Source organism: Rattus norvegicus, chromosome 8 (genome assembly GCF_021556685.1).
Source record: "Rattus norvegicus strain SHRSP/BbbUtx chromosome 8, alternate assembly SHRSP_T2T, whole genome shotgun sequence".
In the NCBI taxonomy this organism is placed as follows: Eukaryota; Metazoa; Chordata; class Mammalia; order Rodentia; family Muridae; genus Rattus; species Rattus norvegicus.
This window is the reverse complement of record NC_141541.1, coordinates 31975391-31991025: the sequence shown is the minus strand read 5'-3', so window position 1 is coordinate 31991025 and position 15635 is coordinate 31975391. Positions and strand designations below refer to the sequence as shown.

At 53.0% G+C, this 15635-nt stretch overlaps 1 protein-coding gene across 4 annotated transcripts in view; it reads right to left on the bottom strand.

Annotated features, from left to right (window-relative positions):
- The window catches only part of Igsf9b (immunoglobulin superfamily, member 9B), a 45878-nt gene extending 31698 nt beyond the window's left edge, over positions 1-14180 (bottom strand). For 2 of the 4 annotated variants that reach the window (XR_015626609.1, XM_087561785.1), the window contains exons 1-3: positions 13889-14161; positions 3501-3698; positions 1479-1625 (exon numbers count right to left, since the gene is read on the bottom strand). Coding sequence is in view for 3 of the 4 variants with exons in the window: in XM_087561785.1 (XP_087417911.1) it covers positions 1479-1625; positions 3501-3698; positions 13889-13952 (409 nt within the window). In the remaining variant the exon portion in view is untranslated. Of the gene's footprint in view, positions 1-1478; positions 1626-3500; positions 3699-13888 lie in introns of all 4 variants that reach the window. The other 2 variants (NM_001376950.2, NM_001436490.1) reach the window with 1 other exon arrangement.
- Positions 14181-15635: the final 1455 nt, after the last annotated feature.

Genomic DNA, 15635 nt, shown 5'->3' with positions numbered 1-15635 from the left:
GATAGGCCACACCTCAAGGCGATTTCAGGCAATAAGAAAAGGCGCACACACACACACACACACACACACACACACACACACACACACAGAGAGAGAGAGAGAGACAGAGACAGAGACAGAGACAGAGACAGAGACAAAGAGGATGTGATGAAGCAGAGGATCTCCTGGCTTGGTGTTCAGTCATGAATGATGCCCTGTATAGCAAATCTCCCTTCTAAGTTATGATTTGCTTGGGTTCCCGGTGACAGGAGTTTTCCCTGAGCACACAACAACTGGCTCAAATGGTCCCTCGAAAGCTGGCTGCTGCTGAAGAAAAGCCACACAAGATTTAAAATCTGCCTTAGACATTAAACCCAACAAGCATATAGTGACTGCCCCACCTCTGACCTGGGCCACTGACTTTAAAGTGTCCTGCACTATAGGCCAACACTCTTGAAGAAATAATCTTTCCTGGGGCTGAGAATGTAACTCTGGCGTGAGCCTGATCTGCACAAGACCCTGGATTTGATTTCCCAACTCTGAAAAAAAAAAAAAAAAACTAAAATACTCTGCTCTCCTGCAGACTATGGACAGGCTCCCAGATCCAGAGAGAGTGTATAAGCCTTACCCAACCCCACTGGAAAAGGGAGACTGAACCATTCTTCAGGGTAAAACAATTGAGAGAAATTTCTAGTCTAGGAGCATCGATTCTTCTTTCTGGCTATGGCCTCTATAACCCCAGGCTTACACTAAATGCAGCACATCTCAGCATGTACGCTATTAAAACCTCACCCTATGTGAAGACCCTCAGACCACTGCCACTGTGGACCCAGGATTCCCCAGCCTAGACCAAGTCTGGAGTTCAGCAAGCTCATCCAGGCCTCCCTGCCCTAGTCAGACACTTGAAAAGTATCTGTGCATAGCACAATCCATTTAACATGAGCTATAAATAACTGACAGCCATTAAAACAGTTCCTCTTCCCAGGATTCTCACATTTTATTAGCTGGTAAACCCTGTTCAAGCAGGAAATGGGTCTGAGTTTACTCAACAGTATTTACCTATCAGCTGGTGTAGGGCTAGGAAGTTAACAGACCCTTGGCACTTATTACCAAATAAATGCACTCAGCGAGAAACTGAGTGAGCAGCCTAGAAAGATTCAGGCTGTTATTCAAGGAACTCCACCTTGAGAAGAGGCACATCCTGGGCTAGCAGGGTCATCCAAGGCTAGAAAATGGCACCAACACTGATCATTCCCAGAAGCAGATTCGAGCCTTCCCCCGAGGAACCCTGATGGGACTCTGCACACAGGGGACCTGCTGCTTCCACTCACTCAACTGACCCACCAACTTCAGGAACATATGGAAGAGGTGTAAAGGAGACACTAACCAAGATCTTATGGGACCAGGGTTTATTGGGGCTCCTCTCAGTAGAGGAGCTTCCTCCAGAGGAGGCCACAGAGGTCACCTTATTTGGCCATTCCCAGGAAAGGTTTACGTACCGTTAATGGTGAGATGGACCCAGCTGCCGTTGTGGAATGTGTCATACTGCTGATCCAGCATGAGCACTTTGCACTCGTACCAACCCTGGTCCTCAGAGCGCACCTGCTCCAGCCGCAGAGATGCTTTATCATGAAGACTGGCCCGGCCTGGAGAACACAGTGAACAAAGCCCAGTGAACCATCAGGAAAAGCCAAAGACAAAGGGACCAACCCATCATAACCTTCAGAACACTTCCCATGACTGTGTAACCAAATGGCAGTCAGCACCCATTATAGACAAAAAGGAAAGGCAAACCGCCTTGGTCATGGAGTCACAACCCCTCCCCAAGTAGCCCTACACCAGCCTACGAGGGTAGCTTGCTGTGTGTGGCATTGACGACAGCCTCTGCTCCTTCAAATGTGCCCATTCTTTTGGAGACCTAGGGCAAAAGAAAGGCACGATGGGTGCAGAGATGAGAAGAGAGAGAAAGAGAAATGGAAAAGGATCGGAGCCCAGCAGGACCCAGAATATCTCTGTCTCAGCTGGGTACCAAGGACTTCTGACCCAACTTCCTTGTCTGGCTTCTCTGAACAGGCAGAGTTAAGACAGGCTGGGGCCATACGCTCAGTCCCTCCCACTCCTGGACTAATAACAAGGTGACATATCCCCCCAAAGACCAGCCTAAAAGGGGCAGGCAAAGCAAGGTTGGGGGTTCTTCCTTAGCCTTTAGCTACCTCTGTGATATGTAGGTAGCAGAGTCCGGCCCACACTGCAGTGGACAAAGCAACCCCTCTTTCCTCATCTTCTACTCTAGCCCACACTCATCCAAACCCAACCCAATTCGTCCTCTGTTGGCCTCCCTGCCTCAGGGTCAAGCCTTCCTTGTAGGAACTCTGATGCCAGTCAGCCGGAAAATAGACTATCAAAGTTAATCCTGACCAAAGGGAGGGTGGGGGGACAGACTTAGAAGAGAGCCAAACAGGAAAGGGCCTGACACAGTACAGGCCCTGTAATCCCTGCTGCTCAAGAGGCTAAAGCAGGAAGACTGTGGGTAAGAAGCTGGAGGGGGCAGTCTAGTGATAGCCCAAGTCATAGAGAAGTCAAAGATATAGCAATGGCATAGAAAGCGCAAAGCCTTGAGTTCCATGTCAGTACCAAAGGAAGGAAGGAAGGGAGAGAGAAGGGGGGTGGAGGGGGAGTGGGGAGGGAGGGATGGATTGAGGGAGGGAAGGAGGGATGGGGGGAGGGAAAGGAAAAAGAATGCATGCGTTCTCAGAGAAGGTAATTCAGACTTCAGAAGCCATAGGGAGAAGAAAGGTAAAAGCAGGGCCCTGCCCCGTCTCCGGACTTCCTTTCAGCTCCAGCACACACTTGCACTCAGAGACACACGCACGCACACACCCTGCGCCCTCTTCACTGGCAGGCTGGCGGGGCGGCAGCAGTGAGTCACAGGGAGACCACGCTGGCAGAATAATTACAGAGCAAGACATAAATGGGGCCAGGGAAAAGGGGAGGGGGGGTGGCAGAGGAGGTGAGATCGGATGTCTGCCAGGACCACAGACAGCAAGGAGTGAAGATGCATACCAGGCCCTGCATAGGACACCCCAACTTCAGAGCCAGGAGAGTGGGCTGATCCTGCAGTCCAAGCTGTACCATACTCAGGGAAGGGAGGAGCTGTCTGGCTCCCTTGCCCCGCCCCTGCCCCTTGCTTCCTCCAAGAGGGCCCTCTTTCTAGTTTGCCCTGGAGTCCTGGACCTCATTGCATCTGCAGGATGAAGACACAGGCTTCACGTCTGCCTCCTCTACTTCCTCTCCTACTTATGATGAAAACCCACTAGAGGGCAAAGAGAGAAGGGAAAAGGCAAAGACCATGAAGAACAGAGATAATAGGCCCAGTCGAGAGAAAGATCAAAAGTGGCAGAGAAAAATGAAGAATAGCTGGGGCTCGGTGGATGCCGCTGAGCCCTGAAAGGGAGGTGTAACAGCCAAAACCTAGGGGGTGGTGGGGAGAAATGGGACAGCTCTCCTCGTTCACAGCTTACCTGCATACTCAGGGTCCACATGCGGGGGATAGTAGCCAAACTTGATGAAGATAGGGATGGGGACCCCAAACTTGAACCACTCTACGACATAGGGTGGGGGCTGTCCTGTCACTGGGTGGATGACGTCGCATCGCAGAACCACACCTTCGCCGGCACGAGCGGTCACAAACTCAGGTTCCTCTCGCAGGCCGTGGGCAACTAACAAGGACAACCAAGGTGACACATGAGGAGCTGGCATGATGATGATATCCGACCCGACTCTCCCCACAACACACAACTCTGGAGCTACCCCTTCCCTCCCCAACAGTCCCTAGTACACCCAGGACACCCACCTCTTAATGCATTCCTCCCTCTGCCCTGAGGACAGTCAAGCTTCGTGTGTAGCATAAGAAGAAGAAAGGAGGGGGTGTCCCATTTTTCTCTAGTCTTGCAAGCAAGACTTCCCATCCAAAGATCCAAAAGCAGCAGGCATTACATGCCTGGACTGCCCTCCTCAGGTAATCCCCTGCACTTCCAAGAAGCATCAGGAGCTACAGACACAGGGGATGAAGGGCTTTTAGCCCTTGGGATCCTGCCTAGCTGTAGTCCCTAGGAACATTCTGCAATCTTTCCAAAGCAGGGCACTTCCCGCTGGAGCCTGGTGGGCGAAGGCAGGGCCAGCCTCCTCCTCCTCTGCCCCACCCCCAGCTCAGCCTGGTGTGGCAGCACTAAACAAGAGGGCTCCATACAGGAGCGGGGAATCCCTAACAAGCTAAGGAGGCTGCTTGGCAGCACCAGAGGGAAAGCCCCGTGGGCCTGAGCGGTCTCTCCAGCCCCTCCTCCAACCCACTGCGCCAGCTTTGCTGCAGAGGGGAGCAGGAGGCACTGCAGCCCTCTAATTCCCAGGCTTTGAATCTATTAGACTCTCACAGTAGCCCCAGACAGACATCACTGTTAAGGGAGAAGGATGGTGGTGACAAAGGAGGGGGAACTGGAGCAATCCCCTATCTTTCACAGAGGACATCAGAATCAGGGAGCTATCGAGGGCACACCCATGTGGGAAAGAGTGTCAGGGAGGGAGGCTAGCAGGAGAGGCCTCCACCCTACCCAAACTGCAAGCTTGAGGAGCCAGGAAAGAGGCTACCTCTGGGGATACTGTCCACATATCAGGGCAAACAGAACCTGAAGAACACCTCCAGCCGCACACCCTCCTCACATCAGAAAGGGAGAGGGAGATGACAAGGTGACCTTGATCATTTCTTCCACAGAGAAGGACAGCCTCACCCCTGCCTTCCTTCAACTGCCCAGGACTCCCCCAAGCTAACTACACTTTCCCTTTACCACCCTCCAAGCCCAGCTCTCCAGGGCAGTACCAAGGACAGCAGCCTCCAATGGGCGGCTACAAGCCAGAAGCCTGTTGGGCCCTCCCACCCAAAGATGCCGGCAGGAGAGCAAGAGAGCTTTGTGGGTCCACCTTGTGGGCTATGCCTCTGCCTGTCCTTCACATCTGTGTGCCTAGCTCTGAGTGTGTGTGTGTGTGTGTGTGTGTGTGTGTGTGTGTGTGTGTGTGTGTGTGTGTGTGTGTGTGTATTGTGTGTGTATTTTCCTGATCACTGTCTACCTCTGTACCAGCTTCTTTCCTTTCTCCGGGTCTCATTTTTCTCCTTCTGACTCCTTCTCGGGTGTCTGTCTTTGTCTCTTTCTGACATGTGTGTGAGCATGTCTGTGTCTCTGTGTGTGTGTGTGTGTGTGTGTGTGTGTGTGTGTATTCTCTCTCTCTCTCTCTCTCTCTCTCTCTCTCTCTCTCTCTCTCCCCCCCTTCCTGCTCCTTCCTCATGTCTCTCTGTCAACCCTCCATCTCTGTTTCTTTCTCTTACTCCCACTCTATGTGGGTGATTCTGTCTACCTGCCTCTCTCTCTCTCTCTCTCTCTCTCTCTGTCTCTCTCTGTCTCGGTGTGTGTGTGTGTGTGTGTGTGTGTGTGTGTGTGTGTGTGTTGTGGATGAGGCCTGTGGATTCCTGCTACCCTATGACAGAAAAGGGGGCTTTGCCTGATTGTCAGAAATGGGGAGCTTTTCTATGTGCATGTGTGCTTCTTGTCTGTACCTCTCCAAGGAGTCAGTGTGTGTCGCCTGTGTCTCCTCCCCCCCCCCTTCTCTGCAACTTGCGGAAGGAGGAGGCAGAGAGGGAAGCAAGCCCTTGCAGAAGCCTATTGGCTCTCAGTGACATCACTGTTTTCTAGAGAAAGAGCTAAGATCACTGAGTATTTTTGGAGCAAAGCAGAGTGCTGCACTCACCTGCCAGAGGCCCAGGCAGGTTTCCTAGCCTCCCCTCCCCCAACCTGGCTGCAGGCTGTTTGCAGCCCAGGCCCTCCAGAAAAGAAGAGAGCCCAGCTGCAGGGAGTGCCACCCAGCATCCCCCACATCCCATAGGACACACGGGGGGGGGGGGGGGGGAGCCTACTGAATCCAGGCATACAAAGACCAGAACTGGACCAAAAGGAATGAATTCCCAGCAGAATCCATGAGCCAGAATGATAGGGGTGAGGGGAGGGGGTAGACACGTGTGTATGTGCATGTATGTGTACACGTGCAAAAACTACCTGCAGCACAGCCTGTGGGGGAGATTAGGAGAGAAACTATAAAAGCCTGGGAAAGCAAAAGGGACTTTTCCCCGGGGCCAGATTACCTGGAGGTGGGCAAAGAGGCTCAGGAAGGTAGCCCCTAGAGTCTGGGCAGAAGGACGAGAGCTGGAGAACATCAGGAAGCTCCACTAGTCAACTTCTGCTCTGGACAACAGGCTGCCAAGTCCAAGGCTCTGGAGGGCAATGCCCAGAGGTAGGTCACCTTTGGCATGGGTCCCTGCAGTGCTGTTCATTTGCGCCCCGCACTGCCTGGTTCTCGCTGCATATCAATAAGGCAGCCCCTTCACACCCTCCTTCCCAGCCCTGCAAGGAAGGCTGTAGGCTCACACGCTGGCCTCAGCCAGCCCTGGACTGGGCCCTGCGTCCCAAGCACGAAGCACACCCCAAAATAACAGGGCAAGCACTCTCCCTTCTCCAGGGTGCTCCAGACACAGACAAGTGACTACAGGGTAGATGCATCCCAGAGAGGACACACAAGACAAAATGAGACAGGTTTCTCCACAAAGAAGACGAGGGGGAAGCCATGTCTCAGCCTCCACACTTGGCACAAGCTCTCCTGGGTTTCTGGATCTGAAAATAGTCATCTTCTCATCTTCTCTTCCCCTTCTTACACACCTTAAACACACACACACACACACACACACACACACACACACACACACACATGTACGTTATGTTCCCTCACTCTATTGCCCACAGATACTTTTCTCTAGGCCTCATATTCTCTGAGCCAAAACACGTCTAACAAACCTATCTCCAGAAAAGCTCAATGAGTGTGTGTGTGTCATTAGCCTGGTAATGAGGGGCTTGAAAAGGGAGAAATTGGGAAATCAAACACAAGGGCAAGCGAACCCCCATCCAGGAGTGAAAGACACTCTGGTCAGGAAATTAGGGGGGAGGGGCACAAATGTATCCTATGCATGTCCAACCCAACCAGGAGGTCACTCAGACAACCCCTGTGACAAAGAGACATTGGAACTCAAAGCACCCCAGGACTAAGAATCAGAGCAGAGCCTACATAAGGCAGATGGACGTATTTGTCCCCAGTAGGGCCACAGAGAACAGCTGGAAGGCAGGGGAAGGAGGAGGGGAAAGACAAAACTTAGAAATAATGACCACAGAACCTCCCTTAGACTGGCTTTGGCAGGGGGTGGGCACATCAGGAAGGCTAGAAAATGCCCTGAGCCTCACACAGCATTTTCAAGAGGGCAAGAGTGTGGTCTTGTATGCCCAGCAAATCTGAATCCTGAGTGGCTGCCCAGGCGACTTTAGGGCTATGCCACCCTGGCAGGAAAGAGAAAGCAAGAGGGCAGGTGGATGGAACAGGCCCCTACAGGTTGGCTGACCTTTTGGGAAGCCCATAGGATACAAATCTCCCATTCTCTGGGCCAGGTGGTACCCGGTGGGTAGCTGAGTCCAAAGCTGCCAGAAGACACCCTGGGTACACAGAACTACAGAGCATCCAAGGCTTGGCAGAGACCCACATCCAACAGTCACAACCTGGAGCCAGGAAAGGGCTGGGAAGAAAGGGTCTTGAGGAGAGAAAACGACTTTTACGTACCAGGAGAAGAGACGAGAGGCAGGTGTAGAAAGCCTCACTGCAACTGGGAGGCAAGCAGAATACACTACCCAGCCCCACACACGCAGGGTCTGTACTAGGAGCATGATGCTACATGTCTACAGTGTGGCCCCGACACAGTTCTCCTAGCTCTGTCTTGCAAATGGGCACAGTATATGGTTTCCCACAAGTTACCTATGTAACAAATAGAGGGTCAAGAGTACCTTCCAGAACCCAGGGACCAAAGCCTCTCTCTCCTATACAGAGTCAGAGCTTCTACCCACAGTCAACACAGGTTCTGAGAGTCCAGACTCTACATCCCAAGACCACAGATGGATTACAGGATAGGCCCTCCTCCTAGAAGCAGTTAGAACAGATACAGCATCACTGGCTGGTTCTGGTGAAGGTCACTCCACCTGGTCCTGAGAGCCCTGCTGCATTGGACCATGGCTAAGGGGAGGAAGACACAGACTACCAGCCTCCATGGTTTCTTGTGGCAGCCTCCTCTTCCTCCTCCTCTGGGCACCAGACTCTCAAACCACAGGCCTGTTGTCTAATAATACCAGCGACAGCCACCGTCACCTCCATCTGCCAGCCTAAAAATAATCCCTGCTGAGTCCAAAAAAGACACAGCCCCCAATAGTCCCCCAATCCCTCCTCCTCGACAGGCCAGGAGGCTCCAGGAGATTCCAGGAAGCCGGCAGACTTGAGCTCTCACCACGTGGGAGGCACACACCCAGAGGAGGGCCTGAGGACAGCAGAAAGTTGGCTCCTGCCACCCAGCGCCAGGTAAGGAGCACACAGACTCTAGCCTGGAGAGGAGACCAGTTGGTACCCGGGACAGGAGGAGGGTGTCCCATTCTCTGCACACACAGGTTGGGTGGGTTTGAGGCAATCTATGGCCTCTATCCTCCTACCTAGAAAGGACTCACATTCTAGAAAAGCCCTACCTTGCTGTGCCTCTCGACCAGTATCCAACAGCCTTTCTGCACCCCTCCCAGGAGGCCCAGGGCTAAAGTTGAATAAGCTCCAACTTTAGGAACAGCAAGGTGGACTTGGGGCTGCCCCACCACCACCGCCTCCAATAGCATGGGCGCTGCCAGTGCCATTAGTGACCTTAATTTGCTGGGCCAGATTATTCTTCCAAGAGCCCTTTCCCCAGGAGCCACAGGAAGGAAGTCTGTAATTCAATCTCAGTTCATGGCTCCTCAGCAGAAAAGTGAAGCCAGACCCCACTCCCTGCACCCACAACCTAGCCTTACCACCTGGGAGGAAGCCTGTCCTCATGTAGCCTGTGCACCCCACAGGGCATCCTGGTGTGTACGCTGCAAGGCTAGCCAGTGAGGGCACTGCAGGTCAGACAGGCATAGGAAATGAGTGAGAGATTACTCCTGGTAGAGCATCCCTGCTCTGAACCAGGATGAGGGCAATGAATCACTGGTACAATCTGTGCTCATGAACAAGTTTTATGCCACATCCCCACATCTAGGGGCCAGAAAGAAGATAAGGAGTCGGCAAAGAAGGCAGAAGGCTAGACAGGTTATCAATCCCTTCTCTGTCAGAAGGTGGGGCAGGCAGGTTCCAGCCCTGACCCCATGGAACTTACAAAACCTTACAAAGCCCTCGAGGAGGCCTCATCTCCACTCACCACTCTCCCGGTTACTCATGCAAGAGCGAATAGGAAAGCAGGAAGATTTCTAAGAAAAATAGGTCAGTTGCCTCAGGCAGACCAGACCACACCCATGGGCAGTGCCCCTGGGGCAGAAGCCTGACTGCAAGCTGCTCCTTCAGCTCCAATCCTCTCCCATCTTCCCAGGCACCCACAGCTTTCTTTACCCACCCTGGACTGTGCCAGGCTGATGGCAACCAACAGCTCCTAGCAAGAGATACAGTGAGCTTCCCGATGAGCCAAGCCTCTACCCTGCTACTCAGGCGTTCTCTATTGAGCCTCAGGCAGTCTTTCGTCCCAGCTTTGGGCTGGAGCCTCCAGCTCTCAGAACATCTGGGCTACGGGGATGCAGGTGCAGAGCAATGAACAGGGAAGCCAGCAGCTTACTGAGTAGTCTCCCTGCATCCCGAAGTACTCAAATGAGGGGCTCCTACCTCAAACTTGTACATAAATGTTCCTGTGCTCCATGCAAGTGGATGCAAACACACAAGTGCTTGCAAGTGTGTGGTACACATCTAACTAAGTGGAAACACCAGTTACAGAGGCATGCATACATACATGCAGGGATATACATGTGTGTGCACACGTTTAAAAATATGCACACTCACACAGGCATATAGGAACATACATAACACATCCTGGGGCTCATATATGTATGTACACATGCACACACATACACATGCACACTCTTCTAAGCTCTCACCAATCATAGCTCATCAAGATCCACTCTTCACTCAAACTGTTCAACCCATCCTTGGAAGCAGAGGGAAGGGGGTTCACTCCAGAGTTGGGGAGGAGGGACAGCTGAGAAGCCTCCAGAAGGGAACAGCTCTCGTGGAGACAAGAATCAGTTAAATCTCACTGCTCCTGGTGCTTTCCTAACTGGGCCTCACCTCCCACCCCCGCACTTTCAGTGCAAACTGGAGGGCTGCAGGGAGACCTAATGAGCACCCAGCAGCATGGAGGGAAAAAAAAGCAAACACATCCATGCTGGCCAACTCTGAGAGCTAGGTGCTTCCCTGCTGAGGACAGAGAGGAAGCCTAGAAAGTGCCAGGTACAGCAAAGAAGGGAGGGATACCAGCTCTCAACATCTAACCAAGCAACCTCTGCTCCTTCAGAAACCAGATCCCGGCTTTCTGCCTCAGATCCAAACATGAAACCCCCTGAACCTGGGACCTGACAACTCCAGAGACTGGTGTGTGCTGGGCCATGGGCCTGCAGCTTCCAGCTGACTCTTTCCAGTACTCAGCATCAAGCCTCCTCCCACACATACCCACTCTAGCTTCTGGCAGGGGGGCCTCCTACCAGACACACCCCCGCCTCCATGTAAATGTCCTGAGACACACTCATACCAGCACTCACTACCCACTTCCTGCACCAAGTCCTTCCCAGCTGAGAGGCTGCCCTGGGGTAGCCTTCCCATCTCCATCTACTAAGCCAGAGAGGACGAAGGGCACTGCTGCTCCAACCACAAGCAGAATCTGAATCAGACCTTAATTTGCCTGGGCACACAGGAGCCAGGGAGACTCTGTGGCAGGCAGAGGAGGAGGTCTGTGAATGAAGAACAGACTTCCCTCCCTTACAAGAGGTTGAATGTCAGTTATACCTCGCTCAGGATTTCCACATAGTGTGGAAACTCCCCCAGATTGCTGGGCAGATGTCTGTGATGCAAAGACTACTACATCAATAGCCCTCTTCCTCCTCCTCTTCTTCTTCCTCCCCCTCCCCCTCCCCCTCCTCCTCTTCCTCTTCCTCTTCCTCCTCCTCCTCCTCCTCCTCCTCCTCCTCTTCTTCTTCTTCTTCTTCTTCTTCTTCTTCTTCTTCTTCTTCTTCTTCTTCTTCTTCTTCTTCTTCTTCTTCTTCTTCTCCTTCTCCTTCTTCTTCTTCTTCTTCTCCTTCTGCTCCTTCTGCTTCTCTCTCCCACACCCCCACAGGGTTTCTCCATGTAACCATGGCTGTCCTGAAACTCTCTCTGTACAACAGAGATCCACCTGCCTCTGCCTTTCTCTTTTCTTTACCCTCCCAACTGGATCCCAGATCTCAGTTATTTCCAAGATGCCTGACTAGAGTCAAAAAGAGGAGTCCATGCCCACCTCTATCCCAGACTTGCAAGCTAACAGTTTGGATGAGCCTGATCCTTTTCACCTAGAGCGGTTCCTGCTTCAGACAATTCTAGAAGAAGCAACTCCCAGTCCCTGGGGTTGAAGGATTTCTCCAAAGTCACCTTTGCCACTCACAGAACATCTGGATCCCATAAGGCCCCTCATCGGCACCGGTGACCCTGGCCTCACCCGCAAGCAGGTGCCCTTCCCCCACTGTAGGCTGGGCTGTGCATCCTTCCTGTAGCATCTGGCAGCCAGCAATACTTCAGCTTTGCAGACCTTGTAAAGGACTTCCAAGCCATTCTGCATGCCCCACCCACACTTCCCTGGGATGCAGGAAAGAGAGGTTCTACCAGACAAGGTCAGCCCATGAGAGGGTCTAGCTTCCTCAGAGGCAATCTTCTGAATGTTCCCCCAACCCGCTCCTAACTCTCAGCTCCCCAAATAGCCCACTGGGCAGAAACGGAATAGGAGCTAGGAATCCCAAAGACGCTGAAATACTAACATTGATGTCTGATGCGCACACACTTCCCAACAGGCACCCAGCCACTTCATCACAGAACTGCCCATGTACTCCACGCCTCTACAAATTCCTACAGCTAACCCACTTTCCACCAAGGTAAGTGACATTTAGATAAGCTGAGGAATTTGTCCAAGGTCACAGGGTCAGCAAGTAGGACAGTCAGGTTTTGAATCCTGTCCATTTATCAGTAAGCCTATGTCTTTAATTGCCTCGTTGAGCCATTTTAGACTAAAAAGAACCGAAGACCGATCAGGTCACCTTTGCACCCAGACAGAAGCAGGAGTTCCAGACAAAAGGACCAATAACCTTCATGTCCAACAACCTTCAACACTGGGAAGTTCCTCCTTCGGTCTAGCCATTCTGCGAATTTCTGCACTATAAACCCGATTTCCTTTAGTCTGTGTTTAAATATAAAAAAATAAATAAATAAAAATCTGTCCCTATGCCTATACCCTCGCTGAAGTTGGGAGGCTAGTTCAAGAGCCCTCCTTCAGTGTCTCTTCCATTGGGATCCTAGCAAAGCCTTTTATGCTTTCAGAGACAGCCCCACAGCAGAATATACCAAAACCTAGAGGGGAGGAGGAGGAGGAGGTCACTGAAAGACTGCATGGAAAGGGGGAGGGGAGAGGCACAGCAAGATCCACCTTTTTCCATAAGCTTCTGAGGTCACCCTGTCTCGGTTTTCCCACCTGACAAATGAAAAGCTTTATAACCATTCCGACCATCGCAGTGCTTGATGGAAAACTGCCCTACCCTTCGCCCTCCTCTCTGGTTTCAGAACCCCCTCTCAAGAAGCAGAGGAGATACATTCCAATCCGGAAACTTTCTCAAACCACTCCCCCCCACACGCCCCGAGGCAAGGTGCAAAGAAGCCGGGGAAGCCCGCGCCTCCAGCAGAGCCCTTCTTAAAGGCTCCCTAGTCCGCAGGTCCTCGCCACCCGGTCGCCTTCCACCCACAGACCGTTCCTCTCCCGCCGCCATCTCCTCCCTGCTTCGCGAACTTGCCTACAGCCGGGTCGGTTCGGCGCGCAGAAACCGTGAGCTCAGAGTCCTGGCAGCTTCCAGGCTCGGCTCTGACTTCCATACAAGGGCCGAGAGCCTGGTGCCATCCAGAGCTCTGCCATCTCCAAAGCGAAAGCCCTCACGCTCAAGTATGCACCCCGCGCCTTGGCTTCTCCCTAGCTTTTTCTTGGGCTCAGACCGGAGAAGGCAGAAATAAAAATCCCGCTCCACTCTGAGACTCTGTGGGGCAGACCCCTCCCTCGCGGCCTTCGCCCCCAGGCCGCTGGAGCGCAGTGACGGTGCCTCCCAGAGAACTTTTGCCTGGCCCGGGCCCAGATGCAGGCAGGGTGGGCGCGGGCGGCCGCCAGGACCAAGAAGAGCAGACGCTGCTCGGAGTCTCTAGGTCAATTCTGCTTGTCACCTGCCAACGGGATCCGACCTCCACGGCCAAGATGTATGGAAAAGAAGGGCGCGGAGCGGAGAACCGAGACCCTTAGAGGCGGCTGCGGGAACTCCCAAGCTCTTAATCGCGCCTCCCTTCAAGAGCTCCTTCATCCAGTGGTGCTGTGCCGGGCTGGGACGCGCGGAATCCTTCCTTAAAGACCATCAAAGTCCCCAGCAGCCAGAGTTAGAGCACTAGGGGTTCCCCAAAGCTCAGATTCAACGTGCGGTTGTGGACCAAGGGGCCCAAGGTAAACCAAGTCCACTTAGATTCTAAGGCGTTCGCAGCCCATGGGTTCCTGCACCTTCCCGCCGAGTTCCTCCCACCCGCAGTTCCCCGGCCCTCACCCGGGCCAGTGCCCGGAGGTGCGCCTGGCCGGATCCTGAGCCTCGCCCCCGGGGTTCGGGAACCAGAGCCTGGAGCAAAGGTCTAAGGAGGGTTGGAGGACGGATGCTGCACTTCAACTCACCTTGAGCCACAAGACCTCGGGTGCTGATCACACTTGCTATCAAAGTGGCCACATACCAAATCATAGTACTACCGCGCGCCAGCCAAGAGCCTCATCCTATCGCAAAGTGCTCCTGCGTCTGCACACTTCTGGTGCCTCAATGCCCGCTTCTCGCCCGCCTACGCCCCTTGCCGGTGCTTCTGTAGCCCGGGCGGCCCGCTCTCCATCCCTCCCTGGCTCCTCTCGTCTCGGCGCGCGCAGCCTCCCGGGCCCCGGCGCAGCGGCACCTGCACTGCCAACGGAGGCAGAGCGCAGCCAGGTCCACGGTGAAGCCTAGCTGAGCTTGTCCTGTGGCCCGCCCCTGACGCCTACTTATTGGACAGTGCCCACGAGTCAGGGTACTGATTGGTTGAGCTCCTTGTCCGTCACTGCGCGAAGGAGGCGAGCCCATTTCAAGGTGCGTTGAAGTGTAGCGAGCACAGAGCCGCAGAATCATGCGCATTGCCTGAGAAAAGGCGTTGTAAGGTCTTTGCTCTATTCTGTTCTCAGCTCAGACTGCATGGCAAGTTTCTGATTAAATAAATGATAGCTTCTAGTACTGGCTAATGGGACCCTAAGAGTCTCAATAACCCTTGACAGGTCCGAGGGAATGGAGCCCCCGCCCACCTTGAGAATCCAACATCCGGTTTCTATCAAGAAAAAAAAAAGCAGTTCCCGGGAGGACCACGCTGATACAGGGATGGGGAAACCCAAGCATCCTGAGGAAACTAGGGAACGTCCTTTTCTGGAGAACGGTTCAAAGAAACCACGTGATGCCTCCCCACCCCCCTACTCCTTTGCACACTCTTCCCTCAGAACACACTACCTCCATCAATCGTTATATTAAGTTAGGTTCCATCCAGCCCAAAGCCAGGAGGATGACTAAAATGACCTCTAGAAGTCGCTAAATTTGGAATGAGTCATTGGCTCAGCTGCGGCGAGTCACAGACCCCTCTGGAACACATGTGCACACGTACTGCCACCCCCACCACTGCTGGTCATCGTTGCTCATGATTACTAAAGCAATTAAACTTTTTCCTCCTCTTTCTAAATAAATGCTGCGTCTCCTGCACACAAAATGCCTCTTCCCCTCCTACCTTACTCAGAGCCCAGCCCCATTTCAGCAGCATAAAGTCCAAGTGGAGTTGGTGAGCGATCAGGGGGTCAGGGTAGAGAATCAAAGAAAAGGGAAAGGTTCTTCTCATTCCCGCGGAAGATAATCAATAGGGAAGATGGAAGAGCGTCCTGTATTCCAGGCTTCCTACTCCAGCATCCCTTCATCTCCTCCCCCAATACAATTGTGTTTACACAAGAAATAAATGAGCGTTCTGAGACTGCTGTGGAGATGTTTATTCTTTCAAGCATCTGAAGCAGCGTGGAAAGACACAGCTGCCTAGGAGGGGCTGTTGGCCATGGAAGGAAATGGAGAGGCAATGAAGGCAAGCTCAAAGCCCCACTCGGGAGCACGAAGCTCCCTATAGACCAACAGCTTGCTGCTGAAAAAGCCAACCTGGGCACATAGACTCACGCATCTCACATAGAAAGTGGCCTTGAGTGATGGCGGGCCATCCTTTTTAGAGAATTCCACTCTCATTGCTGTCTAGGAGATGAAAGTCTGGGGACCCTAAGCGGAGGTGCAAGCCCACTGATAAACTTTTGTCATCTGAATAAAATCTGGAGAACTGGACTTCTGAATACCTCCTCCTTGCCCACTCGCTCTGCTCACATG